This window comes from Haliotis cracherodii, unplaced genomic scaffold, assembly GCF_022045235.1.
Source record: "Haliotis cracherodii isolate W230 unplaced genomic scaffold, xgHalCrac1.p SCAF_14, whole genome shotgun sequence".
Lineage (NCBI taxonomy): Eukaryota > Metazoa > Mollusca > Gastropoda > Lepetellida > Haliotidae > Haliotis > Haliotis cracherodii.
The window spans coordinates 39944498-39966171 of NW_027266269.1; the positions used below are offsets into that span (position 1 = coordinate 39944498).

A 21674-nucleotide genomic window follows, 5' to 3' on the forward strand; every position below is an offset into this window, starting at 1 on the left:
CTTCGTCAACCCATGCTTGCCATAAAAGGTGACTATGCTTGTCATAAAAGGCGACAAACGGGATCGGGTGGTCAGGCTCGCTGACTTGGTTGATGCATGTCATCGATCCCAATTCCGTGGGTCGATGCTCATGATATTTATCAATCCCTGCATTGTCTGGTCCAGACTCGATTATTTACAAACCGTCGTCATATAGCTGGAATATTGCTCAGTGCGGCGTTAAACAACAAACCAACCAACCAAATCATTTAATGAAATGTGAACTTTGAATTTATTTTTCAGAGCAAGACCGAATTGACAAGGGGATTCTGGGTTAAAATCCGTCAACATGTTCTCATCGTAAATATAAAACCAATTGTCAATTCAAGAGAACAACCATACTCGATTTTCTGTCGATACTGATTCCATTTGGCGTAAAGGGCAAAACAGCTGTAAAAATGAAATGACAACATGTATCAAGTGGTCTTCGTATCCTGATGACGTGGGGCGTTGCTCATAATATCCACCAGTAGTTTGTCTGGCCCTGTTTCCAGGCCAACCAAAACTGTGCCTTGACGCCCTCTCGTGGCCTTACTTCCAGGCCATCCAATAAGCTTGTCCTGTCAATAATCTGTATTTTTCATAAAGTGTAAGATAACCCTTAAGTTTCATCCCTAATATTTCAGTGGGGCACCAAATTGACATATATTATGAAACATTTGCTTCATCAGTGCTTCATTGCTTGTGTTGGAGTGGTATATTGTCCGCAGTTGTTGAAATACCACTATCAACAGACACTGTGAACATATTTCAGATTATATATCACATACATGAGTTTTTATGTTATTTTTCTAATGGGATTAGTCTTCAAAATAAACATATTTTTTCTCTTTGTTTCTACCTTTAAATAATAGATAAATATGCGAAGCATGTTACCATTTTCTTTCTAAGGTGTAAGATATATCCATCTTTATGCAGAAAGAAGGTAAATGAATGCTCCCTTGTGATATCAAATACTGGCTTCCACAGAGAAAACCTGGTGTAACCTTCTTAATAAGAAATCTCTTTCGTTCAGAAACATCCTCACATGCATAATAGAAGAATTAAATGCACTGGTAAGGAATGTTGTCGGCTACTATACAAGGAGTAGTCATTTGTATTTTTATTTCATGTTGAATGAAAATATGTCTAGTGTTAACAGGTAAAACATATCTGATGCCATTGTAATTACTACTCTTAACTCATATTATAACTCAAATATATAAATCACCCTAACTTAGGTCTCCGTATAATCACTAAATGCCTTTGGTGTTACGTAATATGTCCTAAGTGTTACTGCAAGTCAGCAGAATTAGCTTCTAAGTAAACGTTGAGAAAAAACTGTCTGATGCCATTGCAAATATGCAGCATCAACTATTGTGCATCTTTTGCTACGGATTGTAACGTGAAAGAAAAATGTTAATAAGTAATGGTCATGTACTTGTCTTTGGCGTAACTGTTTTGTCTTTAGTGTAACCAGGGGAAATTCTTAAAATGATAAGCACACATTGCTTAGCATGCTTGTCCATAAGTACAAAGAACATGTTCAATAAATATAGAGTATTGAAACTATCATTTTGGCTAAGTGTGGGACACAGAGAAGAGAAAATTATCAATATTGATTTTTATTTCTCAAAAAGGGTGTTGAACCAGGCTTTAAAACGTATTATGGACATTCGTATTCTTTTCCGGGCACAAGTAAAATATTAAAACATAATAATACACTGAAAGAAATATTGTATTCATTTTTTCTCTGCAATTTATTGATAACTGTAATGTTCACACCAAGGCAATGAATTTCTACTGTTTCTCTTGTATACTTTAAATATGACAAAATAATGTTTCTTTGTCTTGACATAACTTACCAAACCATTTGTTACGTTAAGATGGTTCTTGTTAAATCACTAAAAGTTGGAGTTTTAGTTTTTGTTTATTCAACAGGACCAAAAGGGGTACAAATCTAATTACCCATCTATTTTCGGTTTGATTCCTTTCATTTCACAAGCAAAAAGTGATAATTACCCATAGTAAGTTCACGCACCAAGTGGAACCCAGTCTGGCAAGAAATAGTCTTCTTTATTGAACGCAGAAGCAAGCGGAGAACCTGCTCTGGGGTAATCTTTGTAGTACACAGTGTACCCATTCACCAACCAGGCAGCCCACCATCCGAATGTGCCTACTGTCATTATCATGTGATCACACAAGGTCAAGGTTGCAAAGTCCAAGTAAGGATCCGCGTTTTCCATAAGGATGACATCCGAGGATTGTAGATTTTCTCGGCACCAATTTTTGTCATCGGTGGCAGTTAGAAAAATAGGATTTTGGAACTTTGTTTTCATATGGTTGATAGCTTTGCGTATGTAGGATAACGGAGCAGCCGTGTAGCCATGTTTGCTGTTCCATGTCATATCTGTCCTCCGTACATGTAACCCTATGACGGTTCTGTTTTCATGTCGCCTTGTATATTTCTGGAAGCATTGAGCACTGAGATCCCTGTATGTTTGAACGAGTGTAAACTCCTTTCTTACTTCTGATCTGACAGAGTAGAAATACTTCCACGATTGTCGGTACCCGTTTAACTGAACAGTCCCATCAGGCAGGTTGTAGTGATCGCATCCGTATGATGCATACTTCACCTCATTGTGGAAGATCCTGGTTTTCTTGCTGACGATTCCAATGAAGGATATGTTGAAGAGTTTTGTAAGTATGTCCGTGTTTTCAAGAAGGGGGTGTTTTCCTGTTAAGAACGCGATTCCCAACAGTGAAGCGTATCTAAACATATGGTTTCCAAGGCGACCTCCAGATGACGTTGTCAGAAGATTCTCTCGGGGTTCAGTAGTCCGCCATCTTGTTAACACTTTATTGATTGTTTCGTCAGGAATTGAGAAGTTAAAGGGACATATTGTTGTGTTCATTTGAATATTATATAAAGACATAATGTTTCCTGTCCAATTGTCAAAGTCACTTTCGTTGTTCCCGCTGAACGCTTTTTTTATTTTCACATTGGACAGAATGTAATAGCTTGAACTACACAAAATTATTACCAACGTTATCAGATTGAGAAGTAGAAAGCCATTATAGAATACCTTTTGCATGATCAGAATTTAAGCCCAGATCCAGAAATAGCAGGTGTCTGTATGTGAGTGATTCCTGATAATATGTATAAAATGGACACAGTTGGTCTCGTGTCCACAACGCTGGTTTTAGTGTTCAGAAACTGAGTTCCACAAAGAGCAGGATCCGCTAACCATGTGTTCTAATCCCAGAAACACGCTGGTTATAATCTTGTTTACCTCGGAGGATACCCGTGCGTGGTGGTTTTCCAAAGTACGTCTGTGACCCGCTCATACATTTATATATCTTGTGTTCCCCGGTGTTCCTTAACTGTTTTAATCTGAAAATTAACCAAAGCCGTTGCTATTTTAGAACATAATCATCTTCAGTTATTCATCATCATATTATAGTGGGGCGGTGGGGTAGCCTAGTGATTAAAGCGTTAAAGCTCGTCACGCCGTAGGCCCTGGTTTGATTCCCCACATGGGGAGAATGTTTGAATCCCATTTTCTGGTGTTCTGGTCACATTGCTGTAATATTGCTAAAACGGCGTTAAATGAAATTCACTCACTCATATCATAAAAGAGTTGGGTTTTTACCTCCAGATATCCAGATATCTTTTGGAGTGTATACGTACCAGGAATACACTACATATATACATTGTACCCACGTGCTCGACCCTACGGTGGCCCATACCTGCCACTGGTGAGATCATTTTTCACTGAATGCCTCTACATTTTTATCTGGCGACCGCCAGATACTTCTACTTGTGAGATAGAATATAGAGGTTTACAGGGGAAAATGATGTCACCAGTGACGGCCGGTATGGGCCACCGTACGGCCCTCCACAAAGGTTCCCTCTGCACTAAGCTACATCGACAGTACAGTACTAAGTAACGTGTGGGTACAATGTGTGGAGCCAATTTCTGGTGTCCCCCGCCGCGACATTGCTGGAATATTGAAGGCACGGGTGGCCCAGTCGTCTAAGGCGCCGCGATTCGCTGTACAGAATTGCGTCCCTTGGGCACGCCAGAAACCTATGATTGTTGGTTTGAATCCCGGTTCGCCCCAGTTATGTTTCTAGGTTTGTCAGCACCATACCCATGCTCGTGGGTTTCACCGAAGTGGTAAACGTCTGGGCTTTCCTCCCACAACTGTGAGTGAGTATGGTTTTACGCCGCTTTTAGTAATATTCAAGCAATATCACGGCGAGGGACACCCGAAATGGGCTTCACACATTGCACCCATGTCGGGAATCGAACCCGGGTCTTCGGCGTGACGAGCGAACGCTTTAACCACTAGGCTACCCGACCATAGCATAGGTTGCTCTGGTCTTAATTTAAACATGTTTTATTCACAAGGAGAGAGGATTGAGCACAAGCTGTCACAACTTAGATAGCCCTCTCCAAAAGTATTTCCATGATTAGCGTAATATAATGTTACAATTTAAAAATGTACAAAAGACAGAGTACATACAGAAAGAAGCAGCAGGAAACCGAGTTTTACATTTGTTTAAATCTTTTAGTGCAGTTGATATACTTTGGTATAGTTGAAACAACTGTACATTTTGACCCGTGAAGATTCCAGGGTAGAATAGGTCTTTAGCAACCCATGCTTGCCATAAAAGACGACTATGCTTGTCGTAAGAGGCGACTAAGGGGATCGGGTGGTCAGGCTCGCTGACTTGGATGTGGAGGTCATCGATCCATATTGCGTGGATAGATGCTGATGATATCAATCACTAGTTTGTCTGGTCCAGACTCGATTATTTTACAGACCGCCGCCATATAGTTGTAATATTGCTGAGTGCGGCGTAAAACAACAAACCAACCAACCAACTGTACATTTTCATTGTAGCTGTACATTTTCATTGTGGCTGAAATGGGAGCTCCCGTTTAACAGTAAAGACATATAAGGAACCAGCTTATCAACTACAGCGACTGTTCAGGCTGTCTATTAAACCAAATCTAAATATGTTATAATTTATCTGAGAGTATGAGTAGCGTAATTGTTTTAGCAATATATTGTACTTCCTTAACCAACAGGATTTTCTTTTGGTAGAACTTAGAGAACTGGAGTTTCTCATTGATAGGGGCAAATCACAGTGGACGGAAACAACGAACAACTAAATAATTGTGTTCTAATGAAAGGTATTGATATATGTTGAGCCTTTCTTAACTTGTTCACGGACAATGGATCAACAGTATTTCAGAAGCATATTCAAGACGAAGACATCTGAAAATAGTATCAATATAGTCTTTTTATTTCACGTATACTTTAATTTATGGCATGGAATTGATCGGTTTTGCAGTTCATTCGATCAAATTATTATTTTTAATATGATTAGACCATCTACAATCTACGTTTCTGTTTTGTGTGGATTCATTGTAAAATATAGGCCAGGTATTTGCCCAATCGTTTAAATAGTCAAGAATACTGTTCTAAATGTTTTTTATAATTATATGTTTTTCTATATAAACATATTTATTCACAAGGAGTGAACGGGATTGGGGGACAAGTTCTTTCAACTTAGAATGCCGTCTCCCTGGTATTTACAAAATTTCGCAATTTCAAATTCAATATATATGTATACAGCACTATAGGGGAGACATAAAATGAGAGAGATGGAGATACATTGTTGAATGAACAGTTCTTTACACAAATATTTTAGTTGTACATATATAATGTTGTTCTCCCTTAAATATGGCTTCATTTTCTGTCACAAAGTGATCTGCATTGCCGTATAACAGTAAGTATACATCAACAGGTATGTTATGAACAATATTTTTAAGCCTGTTTAACATAATTTCACGCTATAATATGATGCTCAGTAAAAGATGTACTCAGAGAAGTGTCAATCGTGTTGCAGAGTCAGGACGATCCGCAATATCATTTACATGTATAATGAAAAACAAAAGCCCAAGTGCCGAGCCTTGTGGCACTCAAGCAGTCAAACATTGAGGACTTGATAATGCTCCATTCAAAAATGTCTCTCGATGCTTAATTAATCTGCAATATACTTTAATAATTTATGGCTTATTCTGCCTGGCTCACAAGCTAGTTTCCATGGAGACTCTTAAAAATCCCAGATATGTCTGTGTCCGTAACATAATTTGTACATAAGAAACTAGATATGCGTTCTTCAAAGTATGGTAGTGTGTCTTTCTCTGTATTTGTATTACAAATAGAGGAAAATATTTGTTTAGCATTTCAGCTTTCCCTGTGTCCGAGAACACGGTTGGTTGATCGTCGTTTTCTTTGAAAGTGAAGGGAAAGAGTACTTTATTTCTCTGCTCTTGATATGCCGATTATCTTGATCCATCAAGCGATTATATTCTCACCTAGCAAAGGTACTTTAAGTCCCCATGGTCCCTAGTATGGTGGCCTTACTTTAGTTGTTGGTGATTAATAGCCTGTTTTTAAAATGTGTCGTCTGTCATAATCCAACGTCTAAGACCTGCATCACTTCGGGCTTTCCTCCCACATTAAGCTGACACGCCGCGATATAACTGGAATACTGTTAAAAGCGGCGTTAAACCCAACTCACTTACTCACTCACTGTCATAATCCAATCATTTTATTGATCTAAAACGAGTTTTACATTATAATCTGTGATAGATTGCTAGTTGTTGTACTGTCCTTTGACGACAGCTTTTATATATGCTATACCTTGTTCAAGTCACGATATGGCTGAAATATTGCCGATGTGACTTTAAATATTATCTCACTCACTCACTATATTCTCACCTTGAATCCCCGATTATTCAGAAGTTTTAACTGAATGACGTACGAGTCTTTGTCTTCCTGACACATATCATATATCATATCAGTTTTATTCAGTACTTAAAAGGCCACAGGCCTATAGTACAATGCGTATTAACATGTAGGTGACGTGGTTGTTGACTAACAATTCCGTTTCTATGTGACATCGCGTGATAAACATATGTTGACAGGTTACATAACATAGCATCATTAGATGAAGTTAAAAGATCTACAAACTTATGGACATCCGGGTGTACAGAGTAGAAAGATGGCAAATATTTTTCACGTAAATGTTTGTAAGCTTGACATACCAGGAGAAAGTGAAACTCATCTTCAATTGAATTTGTGTTACACAATGTGCATATTCTGTCTCTTCTATCAGTGTGATTATATCTACCAGTCTCTATATACAGGTTGTGAGAGGAACATCTAAATCGTGCTTGTGCAATTCTAAAAAAATTAAACTCAAGTTTATAGAGGTACGCCTCAATTTCAATATTACTTTTCATGATTCTATAAAATAAACATTTCACTTTGACACATATCACTTAAAGGTTATCCAAATTTGATTAAAATGATTCTTTTGCATAATACTTCATATCGTTTACTTCTCTGCTTTCGATATGCCGACTTACCTTGATCCCTATTAGTCCGTGCTTACTTTTTTCTCAAGCGATAATCCCCGCGGGTCTTTGGTGTGTCAGTCAAGTCCGAAATACTGGATGGCTTATGATTAGACATTTAACAGTTTGGTGAAACCCACGACCACGGGGATGGTTCTGACAAGCCTAGAAACAACACTAGGTCGAATCTGGGATTCGAACTCACACTCAAACGGTTAAACCTGAGGACATCAACTCTACACAGCGAATTGCTGCGCCTACTGAGAGTACTGTCACAAAAGTTGCTTTTCAAATTATCTATTTTCTACAGAATGTTATCACTTTACAAAATCATGCATACTTACGTGAAACAGCGGATGCGTAGTTCACCGCCCAAGCTAAATTGCGACTGTTTATTACGTGAGATCTCTTTGTCTGCAGGTGTAAATATGTTAAATGGTGACAGCTTAATTAATACTGTCAAATTCTATCTACATGTAACACGACATAAACGTGATTTGATTAAAGATATAGTAATCACTTTCTCTGTTGGAGCAGGTGTTGCACATGACGCAGTCATCTGGTGCCAGCAAATTGAATGTTCAGATGAGATTAACCCCGGGTCTCTTGGCTTACTTAGCTCACGTAAATTGATTATCGGGAATTTAAACAGAAGGTTGCTGTGTTGTAGCCTGTCATGTCAGAGGCTTAGTGCAATCCATAGTAACCTTAAACAGAAGGTTGCTGTGTTGTAGACTGTCATGGCAGAGGCTTAGTGCAATCCATGATAACCTTAAACAGAAGGTTGCTGTGTTGTAGCCTGTCATGTCAGAGGCTTAGTGCAATCTATAGTAAACCTTAAACAGAAGGTTGCTGTGTTGTAGCCTGTCATGTCAGAGGCTTAGTGCAATCTATGGTAAACCTTAAACAGAAGGTTGCTGTGTTGTAGCCTGTCATGGCAGAGGCTTAGTGCAATCTATAGTAAACCTTAAACAGAAGGTTGCTGTGTTGTAGCCTGTCATGGCAGAGGCTTAGTGCAATCTATGGTAAACCTTAAACAGAAGGTTGCTGTGTTGTAGCCTGTCATGGCAGAGGCTTAGTGCAATCTATGGTAAACCTTAAACAGAAGGTTGCTGTGTTGTAGCCTGTCATGTCAGAGGCTTAGTGCAATCTATAGTAAACCTTAAACAGAAGGTTGCTGTGTTGTAGCCTGTCATGTCAGAGGCTTAGTGCAATCTATGGTAAACCTTAAACAGAAGGTTGCTGTGTTGTAGCCTGTCATGGCAGAGGCTTAGTGCAATCTATAGTAAACCTTAAACAGAAGGTTGCTGTGTTGTAGCCTGTCATGTCAGAGGCTTAGTGCAATCTATGGTAAACCTTAAACAGAAGGTTGCTGTGTTGTAGCCTGTCATGGCAGAGGCTTAGTGCAATCTATAGTAAACCTTAAACAGAAGGTTGCTGTGTTGTAGCCTGTCATGGCAGAGGCTTAGTGCAATCTATGGTAAACCTTAAACAGAAGGTTGCTGTGTTGTAGCCTGTCATGTCAGAGGCTTAGTGCAATCTATAGTAAACCTTAAACAGAAGGTTGCTGTGTTGTAGCCTGTCATGTCAGAGGCTTAGTGCAATCTATGGTAAACCTTAAACAGAAGGTTGCTGTGTTGTAGCCTGTCATGGCAGAGGCTCAATGCAATCCATAATAAACCTTAAACAGAAGGTTGCTGTGTTGTAGCCTGTCATGGTAGAGGCTCAGTGCAATCCATAATAAACCTTAAACAGAAGGTTGCTGTGTTGTAGCCTGTCATGTCAGAGGCTTAGTGCAATCCATAGTAAACCTTAAACAGAAGGTTGCTGTGTTGAAGCCTGTCATGGCAGAGGCTTAGTGCAATCCATAGTAAACCTTAAACAGAAGGTTGCTGTGTTGTAGCACAGCATCTGTCAACACTTTCAGCTACTGATTTAGTGTATCATTTACACTCACAGCATCTGTCAACACTTTCAGCTACTGATTTAGTGTATCATGTACCCTCATAGCATCTGTCAACACTTTCAGCTACTGATTTAGTGTATCATGTACCCTCATAGCATCTGTCGACACTTTCAGCTACTGATTTAGTGTATCATGTACCCTCATAGCATCTGTCAACACTTTCAGCTACTGATTTAGTCTATCATGTACCCTCATAGCATCTGTCAACACTTTCAGCTACTGATTTAGTGTATCATGTACCCTCATAGCATCTGTCAACACTTTCAGCTACTGATTTAGTGTATCATGTACCCTCATAGCATCTGTCGACACTTTCAGCTACTAATTTAGTGTATCATGTACCCTCATAGCATCTGTCAACACTTTCAGCTACTAATTTAGTGTATCATGTACCCTCATAGCATCTGTCAACACTTTCAGCTACTGATTTAGTGTATCATGTACCCTCATAGCATCTGTCGACACTTTCAGCTACTAATTTAGTGTATCATGTACCCTCATAGCATCTGTCAACACTTTCAGCTACTGATTTAGTCTATCATGTACCCTCATAGCATCTGTCAACACTTTCAGCTACTGATTTAGTGTATCATGTACCCTCATAGCATCTGTCAACACTTTCAGCTACTGATTTAGTGTATCATGTACCCTCATAGCATCTGTCGACACTTTCAGCTACTGATTTAGTCTATCATGTACCCTCATAGCATCTGTCAACACTTTCAGCTACTGATTTAGTCTATCATGTACCCTCATAGCATCTGTCAACACTTTCAGCTACTGATTTGCTGTATCATGTAACCTCATTGTATCTCTCAACACTTTCAGCTACTAATTGAGTGTATCATGTACCCTCATAGCATCTGTCGACACTTTCAGCTACTTATTTACTGTATCATGTACCCTCATAGCATCTGTCAACACTTTCAGCTACTGATTTAGTGTATCATGTACCCTCATAGTACCATACACTTTCAACAACTGGCTCAGCTTCATTTTGCTCAATAACCCACTGCAATCCCTGAAGCCATTGCCATTAGCTATTATAATGTACTGACATTCATGATTTCAGTGAAATCCTCAAACAGGACACAAGTTCAGGTTTTAGACCTTTATACAAATAAGATTGTCAGCACAGGATATTTGAAACAGCTTAATGCACAACAAGTTTTATGTACAAATATAAATAACTATGGGATAAACACATGAAAACAAAAGACCGTCATAAATCTGTTATTGATGTTTTGTTTGTTTGTTGTTTAACGCCTCACTCAGCAATATTCAAGCTACATGATGGCGGTCAAGTGATTGACATCATGAGCATCGATCCATGCAATTGGGATCGATGACATGCATCAACCAAGTCAGCGAGCTGGACCACCTGATCCCGTTAGTCGCCTCTTACGACAAGCATAGTCGCCTTTTACAGCAAGCATGGGTTGCTGAAGCCCTATTCTACCCCGGATCCTTACGGGTCTGTTATGGATGTGCACCAGTGCTGAGATCATACTTGAACAAGGACGGACACTTCTATCAACATATGTACTAAATATTTAGAAAAGGGCAGGACCATTATAATTACTGCTTTCCCCACCACACCACAAAATGCCTGAAGGCAGGAGGGACAAAATATAAATTATTATAATCAAACATGGGTCTTCGGCGTGACAAGCAAACACTTTAACCACTAAGCTACCCCACAGTCCAAATTGACTTCAGCTTCCACTTAACCATAGATCAATGTAAATAAATTTGGAGATTAATTGAAACAATTATTTCCCATAACAGGCTTCCTTTTCCTTTTTGGAAAATGACTTAGATTTCAGTGTCAGATAGATCTGTAAAAAGTAATTGTATTGGTCTTGCCCAATAATAAAAGCAAAACCAGGCTCCAAATGAAAGAACCTAAGAATGATACATCGTTGCATGATACAAATGCTGTGACTGTCAGTGATATATAAACACAAAAACCTAATGAAACTGATGCCCAAAGATAAGTTGGAGCTGGCTAATTGGGACCATACACTCAACACATATCTGTGTATGTTCCCAGTGAGGTGAAATGGGATTAAATGTCAAAACCAAGAGTATTGCACTTATAAAGCGATGTGCATGTGCATGTGCGTGTGTGTGTGTGTGTGTTACATTTTGGCTGGAATAACAGGTCTATGCATAGTTCAATCAAACTCAAATGAGAGAGCATCTGATTGGTCAATTGGAGGGACATAGAAGGTACATAACTCGTAATTGCCACTGATGGCGCTATGATTGAGCCTGAAAATTCCAGCCTAGTTCAGCAAGGGTGGAAACTGGACTGTTATTGGCAAACTCAACAGGAAGTCGCAAGCCAAATGACAATTGGGATAATGACAAATGTCGATAATTAAGGCCATGCCATTATATTGTTGTGATTAATTTAAAGAACCTGTCATTTCTTAGTGCGTCTGCACCCAAAAGAATATTTGTTCTGTGTAGACGTATTTTGTAGAAATTGGAATGTCCAAATCAAGGAGGTGAAAAAATAAAGCCAAATCATTTAGAAAGCTGATGTTCATCATTAAAATGGGGCGGTCAAGTACGCTCAGGGTTGTTATATCTTCAACCTGAGAGGTAATACAGCTGGGTAAAAGATGTTTTTAGTGAGACTCGTTATCGTGACCTCATGATAGTATCACATATTTGATCATGACAAAAAACTCCACACATCTCAATCATGGCAGCATTGACATTTTGCATTTAGGGACTAGTCATTGATTATAGGGGTGTGTGTGTGGGGGGGGTGGGGGTGGGGGGTGTGTGTGTGTGAGAGGGATTCGTCTTAAGGCTGTATCATATTTTGCAGATCCCTCACCCCGACAACATTTTATGTACCAATTTTTAATAACCCTCAACCCTATAATAAATGACCAGTTCCTAAATAATGTTCTAATTTAGACATATTTTTTGAAAAAAAAGAACTGTAATTTTTTCATGCAGCCCCCACTCCCCCAATAGTTGTAATAAATTGGGGTTCTGCCACCCTCTCTGTCACTGTCATTCCTTTTTCATGCTGTAATGAATGATCAGTCCCTTAAGATGGCAACAGATAGAACAAAACATTACATGAGAAATATATAACTTAAACCAAAAATGAGAAAGTTCTCAAAATATTATACTGAAAATGTTCTAAACATTTACAGTAGATTGCAATACATATCAAATGTTCAACAAAAAGTAATTCAAATATATAATCTAAAATTGACCAGCAATTCAACATTTACATTATATTACAATGTTGTATTCATATATACAGTTTGTTTGTTGTTTAACTCCAGCTATATGATGGTGGTCTGTAAATAATCGAGTCTGGACCAGACAATCCAGTGATTGACATCATGAGCATCCATCTACGCAATTGGGATACGGCGAAATGCTTCAACCAAGTCAGTGAGCCTGACCATCCCGTTAGTCGTCTCTGATGACAAGCATGGGTTGCTGAAGACCTATTCCCTAACCGCGTCTCATATATACAGATTCTCATAAGCTAATGATGGTTTGGTTATCAACATATTTTAAACATTTGTAAAAACATGATTTAGTCTGTCGTGTATGGCACTTGGTGTATCCAACAGCAAAAACATCAAGGTCACGTGATCAGTGAGGTCAGTGCAATGTGGAAAAAGCTAAAACCACGGACACGCGTGAAGCGAGAAACATAAGTGTGTGTGTGTGTGATGTAAGTTGAACGCTCATTGATCTGAGCAATCGCTGCCTTTGCTCTCGATGGAACCACATGTCCGTTCCACAAAGTGATCGCAACTCCCATACTACATCATAGACTTACGACTGTCGCAGGTTTACGATGGTTTGAGGAGCGGGGCCTGGGCCCTGACTCATTCAGCTGTGGGGGGTGCTACTGGTAGGGCAGGACATGCTTACCCTTTTTGCAAACACCTGGCGTCATTACTGATTTAAGTGATCCATTCATCGAATTTTCATCACTTTTTCCTTTTACGCTCCATTGAAACTGTTTCGGGAGATTGAGACTGATTATTCTCTGGCTTTCACGTTACATACTTAAAAAGAGCTACTACACTGCAAAATGGCCACATGTATGTATGGTTATGGAGGACGTTGTGTACACACATTGGCTCTTGAAATCGTATATTTTACAATAGATTAACGATTAGAAAGAGAATGAGTTGGCTGAGGAAATCACGTGTTCAGCGCATGTAGGTCGATTGGCATGAAAAGCATGCATGACCCAGACTGATGGGAGGTGACGCGAGGTGTGTTTGGTTGCATTGTTTTTCAGAAGCTGGAAACCATTGTTTAGGCCTGTTACCACTTCGGATCGAAAGAAGAATTAGAAATGCATAATGTGAGATAGGCTTACATATTTGTTTATTTATAATACTAAGCCTATTTTCAATCAGTCATTTATTTACTTTTTACAAATTCAAGGGACTGCTTAGCTTTAGATGAAAATATCTGGCCTATTGATAACACAACTGTGTTTGTCTACTAGTTCATGAATTTGCTCAGACTGATCACCATATAAAAAAATAAATCTCCCACATGATAATAATTACAATACTCAAAACAATGATTCATCAAGATATATGTCCAGTTTCTAAATTCCAGTAAGGTATTTTGGGAAATAAGTGGTCCCATGTGCAACAGTTAACATCATCAATACTTTCATGCATAAAACACCAATCAATTGCCTTGTAAGAATCTATGTAAACTCAGCAGCAGCACGTGTATGAGGAGGTAAAACACTGGATGGAATAGCATGGAATGACAAGGAATAAGGTGGAATAGCATGAAATAACATAGAATGACATGGAATGAGGTGGAATAGCATAGAATAACATGGAATGACATGAAATAACATAGAATGACATGGAATAAGGTGGAATAGCATAGAATAACATAGAATGACATGGAATAAGGGGGAATAACATAAAATGACATGGAATAAGGTGGAATAACATAGAATAACATGGAATGACATGGAATAAGGGGGAATAACATAGAATAACATGGAATGACATGGAATAAGGGGGAATAACATAGAATGACATGGAATATGGTGGAATAACATAGAATGACATGGAATGACATGAAATAAGGTGGAACCTAAAATGACATGGAATAAGGTGGAATAACATAGAATGACATGAAATAACATAATAACATGGAATGACATGAAATAACATAGAATGACATGGAATAATGTGGAATAACATAGAATGACATGAAATAACATACAATGACATGAAGTAACATACAATGACATGGAATGAGGAAGTGATGAAATAGTATGAATAATCTTCTTTTCTTTCATAACATCAATTTATTTCTTCTTTAACAGATCTATTTGTTACTTTTAGCCATTTTTTTCTCTCAAACAATTTTGTAAAGGGAAATAACTGTGTTCTCCCCACTTCTACGACCCCCCCATGATCACACTGCAGGATCTCCTCCACAGGACCTCGCCACATGATCACACTGCAGGATCTCCTCCACAGGACCTCTCCACACGATCACCCTGCAGGAACTCCTCCACAGGACCTCTCCACACGATCACCCTACAGGATCTCCTCCACAGGACCTCGCCACATGATCACCCTGCAGGATCTCCTCCACAGGACCTCGCAAGATGATCACTCTGCAGGATCTACTCCACAGGACCTATCCACACGATCACCCTGTAGGATCTCCTCCACAGGACCTCTCCACATGATCACCCTGGAGGATCTCCTCCACAGGACCTCTCCACACAATCACCCTGTAGGATCTCCTCCACAGGACCTCTCCACACGATCACACTGCAGGATCTCCTCCACAGGACCTCTCCACACATGATCACCCTGCAGGATCTCCTCCACAGGACCTCTCCATATACAATCACCCTGCAGGATCTCCTCCACAGGACCTCTCCACACACGATCACCCTGCAGGATCTCCTCCACAGGACCTCTCCACATACAATCACCCTGTAGGATCTCCTCCACAGGACCTCTCCACACATGATCACCCTGTAGGATCTCCTCCACAGGACCTCTCCACATACAATCACCCAGCAGGATCTCTTCCACAGGACCTCTCCACACGATCACCCAGCAGGATCTACCCCACAGGACCTCTCCACACATGATCACCCTGCAGGATTTCTTTGCACAGGTTCCCTGCACCGAATCACCTTCCGGAATCTACCCACACAGGATCTACAGTCAGGATCGAGGCACACACAACTTGCTGCTGTGTGTTCTGAAGGCACTCATCAGTTCATGACACACACTTTGCTGCTCCTGGGGGTGGGGTGAGTGTTGTGAAGGCATACATCAGTTTATGACACACACTTTGCTGCTCCTGGGGGTGGGGGGAGTGTTGTGAAGACATACATCAGTTTATGACACACACTTCGCTGCTCCTGGGGGTGGGGTGAGTGTTGTAAGGGCTTACATCAGTTTATGACACACACTTTGCTGCTTCTGGGGGTGGGGGGAGTGTTGTGAAGACATACATCAGTTTATGACATACACTTTGCTGCTCCTGGGGGTGGGGGGAGTGTTGTAAGGGCTTACATCAGTTTATGAAACACACTTTGCTGCTCCTGGGGGTGGGGGGAGTGTTGTGAAGGCATACATCAGTTTATGATACACACTTTGCTGCCCCTGGGGGTGGGGTGAGTGTTGTGAAGGCATACATCAGTTTATGACACACACTTTGCTGCTCCTGGGGGTGGGGGGAGTGTTGTGAAGGCATACATCAGTTTATGACATACACTTTGCTGCTCCTGGGGGTGGGGGGAGTGTTGTGAAGGCATACATCAGTTTATGACACACACTTTGCTGCTCCTGGGGGTGGGGGGAGTGTTGTGAAGGCATACATCAGTTTATGACACACACTTTGCTGCTCCTGGGGGTGGGGGGAGTGTTGTGAAGGCATACATCAGTTTATGACACACACTTTGCTGCTCCTGGGGGTGGGGGGAGTGTTGTAAGGGCTTACATCAGTTTATGACACACACTTTGCTCCTCCTGGGGCCGGGGGGAGTGTTGTGAAGGCATACATCAGTTTATGACACACACTTTGCTCCTCCTGGGGGTGGGGGGAGTGTTGTGAAGGCATACATCAGTTAATGACACACACTTTGCTGCTCCTGGGGGTGGGGGGAGTGTTGTGAAGGCATACATCAGTTAATGACACACACTTTGCTCCTCCTGGGGGTGGGGGGAGTGTTGTGAAGACATACATCAGTTTATGACACACACTTTGCTTCTCCTGGGGGTGGGGGGAGTGTTGTGAAGACATACATCAGTTTATGACACACACTTTGTTGCTCCTGGGGGTGGGGGGAGTGTTGTGAAGACATACATCAGTTTATGACACACACTTTGCTGCTCCTGGGGGTGGGGGGAGCTACCGGCAACTGGGGCGTACCACCATTCATCTGCATCCGCTGCTGCTCTGCCTGAAGTTGATTAAGCTGGGTCTGAAAAATGGGAATAAAGATGTGAGTACCTATATGAGGATGGTCTGTAAATAATCAAGTCTGGACCATACAATCAAGTGATTGACATCATGAGCATCGATCTACGAAATTAGGATACAATGACATGCATCAACCAAGTCAGCGAGCCTGACCACCCGATCCCGTAAGTCCACTCTTACGACAAGCTTAGCCGCCTTTTACGGTAAGCATGGAGTGCTGAAGACCTATGAGTACCTGAGTGAATATCAGTGAATGGAGTGAAGGACTTCTTGGTTGTAAATGTGGTAATAAGAGGATGAGGGAAAGGAAGGCTGAGGTCTTTCTCGTGAGACCCCAAGGGCAAGCACACCGATCCTAGGATCTTGCACAATGATCCAAAAACCTACACACTTACCACTAGTGCCCTATACAAGGATCAAACAGTTCTGCACACTAACCTCAGGGCGTGCACACTCTCCCAAACTACCTTCACATGGACCCCAAGGACAATACACAAGGATCAAGCAGCTCTACACACAAAGGATCAAGCAGCTCTGCACACTAAACTCAGGGCCTGCACACTCTCCCAAACTACCTGCACATGCACCCCAAGGACCATACACAATCATTAAATGGCTCTGCACCCTAAGGATCGAACAGCTCTGCACACTCAACTCAGGGCCTGCACACTCTCAACAGCCTGCACATTGACCCCTAGAATCCTACACAAGGATCAAACAGCTCTGCACAAAAAGGCTCAAACAGCTCTGCACACTGACCTGAAGGTCCTGCACAGCCTTCTGATTGTCCTGTAGCGTTGATGTCCGAGATTCCAGTTCTGTCTTCAAGCGGGAGATTTCCGACTGCAGGGCCTGTTCCCTCTCCTACAACACACAACATATCCACACTCTTTAACATGATCAATGTGGAGTTTTCTTCAGTTTCCTTCTGTCCGAGTTGTTTCTCCTCTCTCTTCCAACACAACAAATGCCTCTAGAACCCCTCCTCCAGGTGCCCCTCCCACCCCTACTGAAGGAGAGGGTACTACAGATGCGACTCCCACTGCTTCTGCTACAGGGGACCCTCCCACTCAAAACAGGAGCTCCTACTTAAGGTGCCCTCCCACCCTACTACAGGTGCCCTCCCACCCTACTACAGGTGCCCTTCCCCCTACTACAGGTGCCCTCCCACCCTACTACAGGTGCCCCTCCCACCCTACGACAGGTGTCCTCCCATCCTACTACAGGTGCCCTCCCCTCTACTACAGGTGCTCTTCCCTCTACTACAGATGCCCTCACCCCTTTTCCAGGTGTCCCACCCTACTACAGGTGCCCCTCCCACCCTACTACAGGTGCACCTCCCACCCTACGACAGGTGTCCTCCCCTCTACTACAGGTGCTCTCCCCTCTACTACAGGTGCCCTCCCCCCTACTGCAGGTGCCCTCCCCCCCTACTACAGGTGCCCCTCCCACCCTACTACAGGTGCCCTCCCCCCTACTACAGGTGCCCTCCCCCCCTACTACAGGTGCTCTCCCCTCTACTACAGGTGCCCTTCCCCCTACTACAGGTGCCCTACCCCTACTACAGGTGCCCTACCCCTACTACAGGTGCCCTGCCCCCTACTATGGGTGCCCCTCCCCCCTACTACAGGTGCCTTTCCCTCTACTATGGGTGTCCTCCCCCCTACTACAGGTGCCTTTCCCTCTACTACAGGTGCCCTTCCCCCTACTACAGCTGCCCTTCCCCCTACTATGGGTGCCCCTCCCCCCTACTACAGGTGATGTTCCCCCTCACCTGGGCACGTTTCTGCACCTCCTGCTTCATCTCCTCCTGTCTGTGACGATGTTCCGCTTCCATCTGACGGATCTTCTCCTCCGCCAGCGACTTCTCCGCCTTCAGCTGCTCCAGCTCGCTCTGACAAAACAACAGTTAGTCCATGTTGACATAAAGAAACATGGTTCTGAAACTTTCATCTCTGATTACAAGCAAATCCATACCACAATTATTCGTAATATTCATAACACACAGATTCTCAAATCGGTCAATTAACACCTTTCTTATCAGAACTACGGTTGATCTCAAATATGTAACATATATACACCACTTGGCAGGTGACTTGACACTGTTTGTTTGCTTGTGTTTCATTTACAGCCGCACTCAGCAATATTCCAGCTATATGTTTGCAGTCTGTAAATAATCGAATCTGGACCAGAAAACCCAGTGATTGACATCATGTGCACAGAACTGTCTGAAAATAGGTGTTTCATTAGAAGGCACAGTCATCAATCACAATAACGCCCTTCACAATACTGCAGATTTGTTAAACAATTGGGTAATAAACGGCTCCCATTTCTCTAGACTGTTGGACTCATGAAGATCTGGGGCAGAATAGGTCTTCAGCAAACCATGCTTGCCGTAAAAGGCGACTGTGCTTGTCGTAAGAGGCGATTCACGGGATCGGGTGGTCAGGCTCGCTGACTTGGCTGATGCATATCATTGTATCCCAATTGCGTGGATTGATGCTCATAATGTCAGTCACTGGATTGTCTGGTTCCGACTTGTTATTTACAGACTGTCGTCATTTAACTAGAATATAGCTGACTTGGTTGATGTATGTCATCCATCCCAATCGCGTGGATTGATGCTCATGATCTTAATCACTGGACTGTCTGATCAACTTGATCATTTACAGACCGACGTCATATAGCTGGAATATTTGGCGTTAAACAACAAACAAACCAACCTTTAGACTGCTGTAATGCACTTTAATGCATCATGTCATACAAATTGTTTTGACAAGTATATATGTCTGAGAAAACATTTCTCCACAATTTTGGTGGAAAATGTATTCCTTTGGATTCGGAGTAGGCCTTTGGCTCAGGTGACAGCCCCAACATACCATCAAGTCCTTCTCCCTCCTCTTGACCGTGACATCGGACACAAAGCCCCGGGCAGCCAGTTGCTCCTTCAGGGCCGTGTCATGGCTGAAGAGACATCATGGGCTTAGTGAGACATTATCAGGGGCTAGTGAGAAATTATCATGGGCTTAGTGAGACATTATCAGTGGCTAGTGAGAAATTATCATGGGCTTAGTGAGACATTATCAGGGGCTTAGTGAGACATTATCAGGGGCTCAGTGAGACATTATCATGGGCTTAGTGAGACATTATCAGGGGCTCAGTGAGACATTATCAGGGGCTCAGTGAGACATTATCAGGGGCTAAGTGAGACATTATCATGGGCTTAGTGAGACATTATCAGGGGCTTAGTGAGAAATTATCAGGGGCTTAGTGAGACATTATCAGGGGCTTAGTGAGACATTATCAGGGGCTCAGTGAGACAAAATCAGGGGCTCAGGGAGACATTATCAGGGGCTTAGTGAGACATTATCAGGGGCTCAGGGAGACATTATCAGGGGCTTAGTGAGACATTATCAGGGGCTTAGTGAGACATTATCAGGGGCTTAGTGAGACATTATCAGGGGCTTAGTGAGACATTATCAGGGGCTTAGTGAGACAATATTATTAGGGGCTTAGTGAGACATTATCAGGGGCTCAGTGAGACATTATCAGGGGCTTAGTGAGACATTATCAGGGGCTCAGTGAGACAGTAGCAGGGGCTTAGTGAGACATTATTAGGGACTCAGTGAGACAATATCAGGAGATGAGCGAGACATTTAGTGAGACATTATTTAGACCACCCATTTTGCACCTACGTTTCCCATAAACCTTAGCCCGGTACCTACCCTTTCCCCTCCCTGGTACCTACCCTTTTCCCTTCCCTGGTACCTACCCTTTTCCCTTCCCAAGTGTCTACCCTTTTCCCCTCCCCAGTGTCTACCCTTTTCCCCTCCCCAGTGTCTACCCTTTTCCCCTACCCAGTGTCTACACTTTTCACCTCCCCAATCTACCCTTTTCCCCTCCCAAGTGTCTACCCTTTTCCCCTCCCAAGTGTCTACACTTTTCCCCTCCCAAGTGTCTACCCTTTTTCCCTTCCCAAGTGTCTACCCTTTTCTCCTCCCCGGAGTCTACTCTTTTCCCCTCCCTGGAGACTACACTTTTCCCCTCCCTGAGTCTACTCTTTTCCCCTCCCTGGAGACTACACTTTTCCCCTCCCTGAGTCTACTCTTTTCTCCTCCCCGGAGACTACACTTTTCCCCTCCCTGAGTCTACTCTTTTCCCCTCCCTGGAGACTACACTTTCCCCTTCCTGAGTCTACTCTTTTCCCCTCCCTGGAGACTACACTTTTCCCCTCCCTGGAGACTACACTTTTCCCCTCCCTGAGTCTACTCTTTTCTCCTCCCCGGAGACTACACTTTTCCCCTCCCTGAGTCTACTCTTTTCCCCTCCCCGGAGACTACACTTTTCCCCCTTCCCAGAGTCTATTCTTTCCCCTCCCCGGTACCTACCCTTTTCCACTGCCTCTGCCCTGACTACGTATCCGTGAGAGAGGTTTAGCCACAGCACCACTACTCTGTTTTGGCTTCCCAATGAGAGGTGGTGTTGAACATTTCTGTGGTGTAATGAGTATTTTTCCTTGAGTATTTTTCTTTGCTTCCAACACAGTCCCATCACTGAAAATTAAAGAGAAAAGTGGATTAACTTTGACGTTAACAGCAAATTTCAGTAACAACAGTATTTCAGTCATATATCACAACTCATCAGTTTATCGTGGGGGGAAGAGTGAGTGAGTTTAACTGAAGGTTTTATCACACTTGGCTACCCTACCACCCATTATGTGGCAAACACTCTCAATACCACACAATGATTGCTCCCTCAATAAAGCACAA

The 21674-nt window shown here is 42.3% G+C and overlaps 2 protein-coding genes across 2 annotated transcripts in view; both read right to left on the reverse strand.

Moving 5' to 3' along the window:
• Nucleotides 1–2050: 2050 nt before the first annotated feature.
• Nucleotides 2051–3113, reverse strand: LOC139460841 (galactoside alpha-(1,2)-fucosyltransferase 2-like). The gene has a single exon (XM_071242319.1). The coding sequence runs from the start codon at nt 3111–3113 to the stop codon at nt 2052–2054; it is 1062 nt and encodes a 353-aa protein (XP_071098420.1). The 3' UTR covers nt 2051.
• A 13370-nt stretch (nt 3114–16483) lies between these two features.
• Nucleotides 16484–21674, reverse strand: part of LOC139460842 (uncharacterized) — a 66818-nt gene continuing 61627 nt past the window's right edge. Inside the window, exons 26-30 of the mRNA XM_071242320.1 lie at nt 21294–21458; nt 19785–19869; nt 18680–18799; nt 17665–17769; nt 16484–16906 (exon numbers count right to left, since the gene is read on the reverse strand). Of these exons, the coding sequence (XP_071098421.1) occupies nt 16790–16906; nt 17665–17769; nt 18680–18799; nt 19785–19869; nt 21294–21458 (592 nt within the window). The 3' untranslated portion in view covers nt 16484–16789. The remainder of the gene's footprint in view (nt 16907–17664; nt 17770–18679; nt 18800–19784; nt 19870–21293; nt 21459–21674) is intronic.

Excerpts from the sequence above, each read along its gene's own strand:
- LOC139460841 (XM_071242319.1), bottom strand. The coding sequence starts at position 3,113 with ATGCAAAAGGTATTCTATAATGGCTTTCTACTTCTCAATCTGATAACG.